Here is a 5,002-nt window from a genome sequence, read left to right on the forward strand (position 1 = left end):
ATTTCTCCAAAGAATATACACAGATTGCCAACAAACACATGAAAGGATGTTCAACATCACCAATCATTAGAGAAACGCAAATCAAAACTACAATGAGGTATCACCTCACACTGGTCAGAATGGCCATCATCAAAAAGTGTACATATAATAAATTGTGGAGAGGGTGTGGAGAAAAGGGAACTCTCTTGCACTGTTGGTGGGAATGTAAATTGTTACAGCCACTGTGGAGAATAGTATGGAGGTTCCTTAAAAAACTAAAAATAGAACTACCATATGATCCAGCAATCCCACTACTGGGCATATATCCAGAGAAAACCATAATTCAAAAAGAGTCATGTGGCCGCCCGGGCTCGGCGCGCAGAGCAGCCGGGCGAGTGGTGGCGCTGCGGAGGCGGCGACCGAGGCCGGTGGGCGCAGAGGAGGGGCCCGAGAGTGGGGCGGCCGGCGGCAGCTGCGTCCGTGACGACTGCCGGCAGCGCGGCGACCTGAGGAGACCGAGCCGCGGGCCCCGCCGCCGCCGTCGCCGCTCCCTGTTGTCTTCCTTCTCCTCTCTCGGCGGGGGCGTCAGGAATGGGTCCCAACCGCCGCCGGCCCCGCACTGCGCACCGCCCGTAGGCCCCAGCAGTGGGAGGCCGGCCGCCCGACCTCTCACCACCCCTTCGCCCTAGCCAAGCCGTCCCCACCCCAAATCCCCGGGAAGGAAGATCGGGACACGGGCCGGGCGTTCAGCAGCCAGAGCAGCAGCAGCAGCAGCAGCAGCAGCGGTCGGGGGAGGGTGTTTCGCCCTTTCCTCTCAGCAGCCAAGACAAGATGGCAGCGGCCGCGGAGAGGGGCTGAGCCCGGGCTGGGTGGTGCCGCCTGCTGAAGCGCCTGGCTCCCTGTCCCCGACACAGCCCCGCACCCACCCCGGACATGCTCAGGGCTGTGGCCGCCCGAAGAGGGGAGAGCGCAGGCCTCTAGGAAGGTATGGCCTCACAAGTCTTGGTCTACCCACCCGTATATTTATCAAACTCAGTCAAATGCCTTTTGTAGTGTGAAGAAACTCAAAGTAGAGCCAAGCAGTTGTGTATTCCAGGAAAGAAACTATCCACGGACCTATGTGAATGGTAGAAACGTTGGAAATTCTCATCCTCCCGCTAAGGGTAGTGCTTTTCAGACAAAGATACCATTTAACAGACCTTGAGGACGCAACCTTTCATTGCAGACAAGTGCTGTTGTTTTAAAAAGCACTGCGGGTGCTACAAAGGTTATAGCAGTTCAGGCGCAGCAAACTCAAGTGGAGGCACCTCAGACTGGGGCGTGGCGACACAGGTTAAATTTCCTAGAAGGCCCCCAGCGATGTGGATTGAAGCACAAGAGTGAGGAGTTGGATAATCATAGCGCAATGCAGATTGTGGATGAGTTGTCCATACTTCCTGCAATGTTGCAAACCAACATGGGAAATCCAGTGACAGTTGTGACAACTACCACAGGAACAAAACAGAATTGTACCACTGGAGAAGGTGACTATCAGTTAGTACAGCATGAAGTCTTATGCTCCATGAAAAATACTTATGAAGTCCTTGATTTTCTTGGTTGAGGTACTTTTGGCCAGGTAGTCAAATGCTGGAAAAGAGGGACAAATGAAATTGTAGCAATCAAAATTTTGAAGAACCACCCTTCTTATGCACGTCAAGGTCAGATAGAAGTGAACATATTAGCAAGGCTCAGTACTGAAAATGCTGATGAATATAACTTTGTACAAGCTTATGAATGCTTTCAGCACCGTAACCATACTTGTTTAGTCTTTGAGATACTGGAACAAAACTTGTATGACTTTCTGAAACAAAATAAGTTCAGTCCTCTGCCACTAAAAGTAATTCGACCCATTCTTCAGCAAGTGGCCACTGCACTGAAAAAATTGAAAAGTCTTGGTTTAATTCACACAGACCTCAAACCAGAGAATATTATGTTGGTGGATCCTGTTCGACAGCCATATAGGGTTAAAAGTAATAGACTTTGGGTCTGCCAGTCACATATCAAAGACTGTTTGTTCAACATATCTGCAATCTCGGTACTATAGAGCTCCAGAGATTATATTGGGGATGCCATTTTGTGAAGCCATAGACATGTGGTCACTGGGATGCGTGATTGCAGAATTATTCCTTGGATGGCCTCTCTACCCAGGAGCCTTGGAGTATGATCAGATTCGATACATTTCTCAGACTCAAGGTTGACCAGGAGAACAGTTGTTAAATGTGGGTACAAAATCCACAAGATTTTTTTGCAGAGAAACAGATATCTCTCATTCTGGTTGGAGATTAAAGACACTGGAAGAACATGAGGCTGAGACAGGAATGAAGTCTAAAGAAGCCAGAAAGTGCATATTCAACAGTCTAGATGATATAGTACATGTGAACACAGTGATGGATTTGGAAGGAAGTGATCTTTTGGCTGAGAAAGCTGATAGAAGAGAATTTGTTAGTCTGTTGAAAAAAATGTTGCTGATTGATGCAGATTTAAGAATTACTCCAGCAGAGACTTTGAACCATGCTTTTGTTAATATGAAACATCTTCTAGATTTCCCGCATAGCAACCGTGTGAAGTCCTGTTTTCATATTATGGATATTTGTAAGTCCCATCCGAATTCATGTGACACAAATAATCACAATAAAACTTCACTCTTGAGACCAGTTGCTCCAAGCAGTACTGCTAATCTGACAGCAAATTTTACTAAAATTGGCACATTAAGAAGTCAGGCATTAACCACATCTGTTCATTCAGTTGTGCACCATGGGATTCCTCTGCAGGCTGGAACTGCTCATTTCGGTTGTGGTGATGCTTTTCAGCAGACACTGATTATCTGTCCACCAGCTATTCAAGGTATTCCTGCAACACATGGTAAACCCACTAGTTATTCAATAAGGGTAGATAATACAGTACCCCTTGTAACGCAGGCCCCAGCCATGCAGCCACTACAGATCCAACCAGGAGTTCTTTCTCAGACATGGTCTGGTAGAACACAGCAGATGCTGGTACCTGCCTGGCAACAGATAACACCCATGGCTCCTGCTACTACTACATTAGCTTCTGAGGGTATGGCTGGTTCACAAAGGCTCGGAGACTGGGGGAAAATGATTTCACACAGCAGTCATTACAGCTCAGTGATGCCACAACCTCTTCTAACCAATCAGATCACCTTATCAGCCCCTCAGCCAATTAGTGTGGGCATTGCACATGTTGTGTGGCCTCAGCCTGCCACCACCAAGAAAAATATACTGTGCCAGAACAGGAGTAATTCATTGCAGAATACCAATATCCCACAATCAGCATTTATTTCTCCAAAGATAGTAAATGGGAAAGATGTCGAGGAAGCAAGTTGCATAGAAACACAGGACAATCATAACTCAGAAGGAGAGGCAAGAAATTGTTGTGAAACTTCTATCAGGCAGGACTCTGATTCATCAGTTTCAGATAAACAACGGCAAACCATCATCATCGCTGACTCCCCGAGTCCTTCGGTGAGTGTGATCACCATTAGCAGTGACACTGATGAGGAAGAGACGTCGCAGAGACATTCGCTCAGAGAATGTAAAGGTAATCTGGATTGTGAAGCTTGCCAGAGCACTTTGAATATTGATCGGATTTGTTCATTAAGTAGTCCTGATAGTATTCTGAGCACCAGCTCCTCAGGGCAGTCCAGCCCATCCCCTTGCAAGAGACCGAACAGTATGTCAGATGAAGAACAGGAAAGTAGTTGTGATACTGTGGATGGCTCTCCAACATCAGACTCTTCAGGACATGACAATCCATTTGCAGAGAGCAGTTTTGTGGTGGATACTCATCAAAACACAGAACTGGTAACCTCTGCTGACACAGAAACCAAACCAGCTGTTTGTACTGTTGTGGTGCCACCAATGGGACTAGAAAATGGATTAAATGCCGATGAGCATATGGCAAACACAGATTCTGTATGCCAGCCATTAATAAAAGGACGATCTGCTCCTGGAAGATTAAACCAGCCTTCCGCAGTAGGTAATCGTCAGCAAAAATTGACATCAGCATTCCAGCAGCAGCATTTGAATTTCAGTCAGGTTCAGCACTTTGGATCTGGGCATCAAGAGTGGAATGGAAACTTTGGACATCGACGACAGCAAGCTTATATCCCTACTAGTGTTACCAGTAATCCATTCACTCTTTCTCATGGAAGTCCTAATCACACAGCTGTGCATGTCCATCTGACTGGAAATATGCACCTCGGAGGACAGCCTACTCTACTTCCATACCCATACTGCTACCCTACTCTACTTCCATACCCAACTGCTACCCTCAGCAGTGCTGCACCAGTGGCTCACCTCTTAGGCTCTCCATGTACCTCAAGACCTATGTTACAGCATCCAACTTATAATATCTCCCATCCGAGTGGCATAGTTCACCAAGTCCCAGTGGGCATAAATCCCCGTCTGTTACCATCCCCAACCATTCATCAGACTCAGTACAAACCAATCTTCCCACCACATTCTTACATTGCAGCATCACCTGCATATACTGGATTTCCACTGAGTCCAACCAAACTCAGCCAGTATCCATATATGTGAAAATTCAAAAGAGTATATTGAGGAAGCTCAATGATATAAACATCTGATTAAAAATAAAACATGGTATTTAATAAATATTAAAAAAAAAAAAGTCATGTACCACAATGTTCATTGCAGCACTATCTACAATAGCCAGGACATGGAAGCAACCTACATGTCCATTGACACATGAATGGATAATGCAGATGTGGCACATATATACAATGGAATATTACTCAACCATAAAAAGAAATGAAATTGAGTTATTTGTAGTGAGGTGGATGGACCTAGAGTCTGTCATACAGAGTGAAGTAAGTCAGAAAGAGAAAAACAAAATACCATATGCTAACACACATATATGGATTCTTAAAAAAAAAAAAAAGGTTCTGAAGAACCTAGGGGCAGGATAGGAATAAAGATGCAGATCCAGAGAATGGACTTGAGGA

At 45.8% G+C, this 5,002-nt stretch overlaps 1 protein-coding gene across 1 annotated transcript; it reads left to right on the top strand.

The window, feature by feature from the left end:
* The first annotated feature begins 883 nt into the window (after positions 1 to 883).
* Positions 884 to 4,577, top strand: LOC133097454 (homeodomain-interacting protein kinase 3-like). The gene is given in 3 exon segments (XM_061199321.1): positions 884 to 993; positions 995 to 1,984; positions 1,986 to 4,577. Coding segments are annotated over 3 exon segments (3,609 nt in total). The 5' UTR covers positions 884 to 966.
* Positions 4,578 to 5,002: the final 425 nt, after the last annotated feature.

This window comes from Eubalaena glacialis, chromosome 9 (genome assembly GCF_028564815.1).
Source record: "Eubalaena glacialis isolate mEubGla1 chromosome 9, mEubGla1.1.hap2.+ XY, whole genome shotgun sequence".
NCBI classification, from domain to species: Eukaryota; Metazoa; Chordata; class Mammalia; order Artiodactyla; family Balaenidae; genus Eubalaena; species Eubalaena glacialis.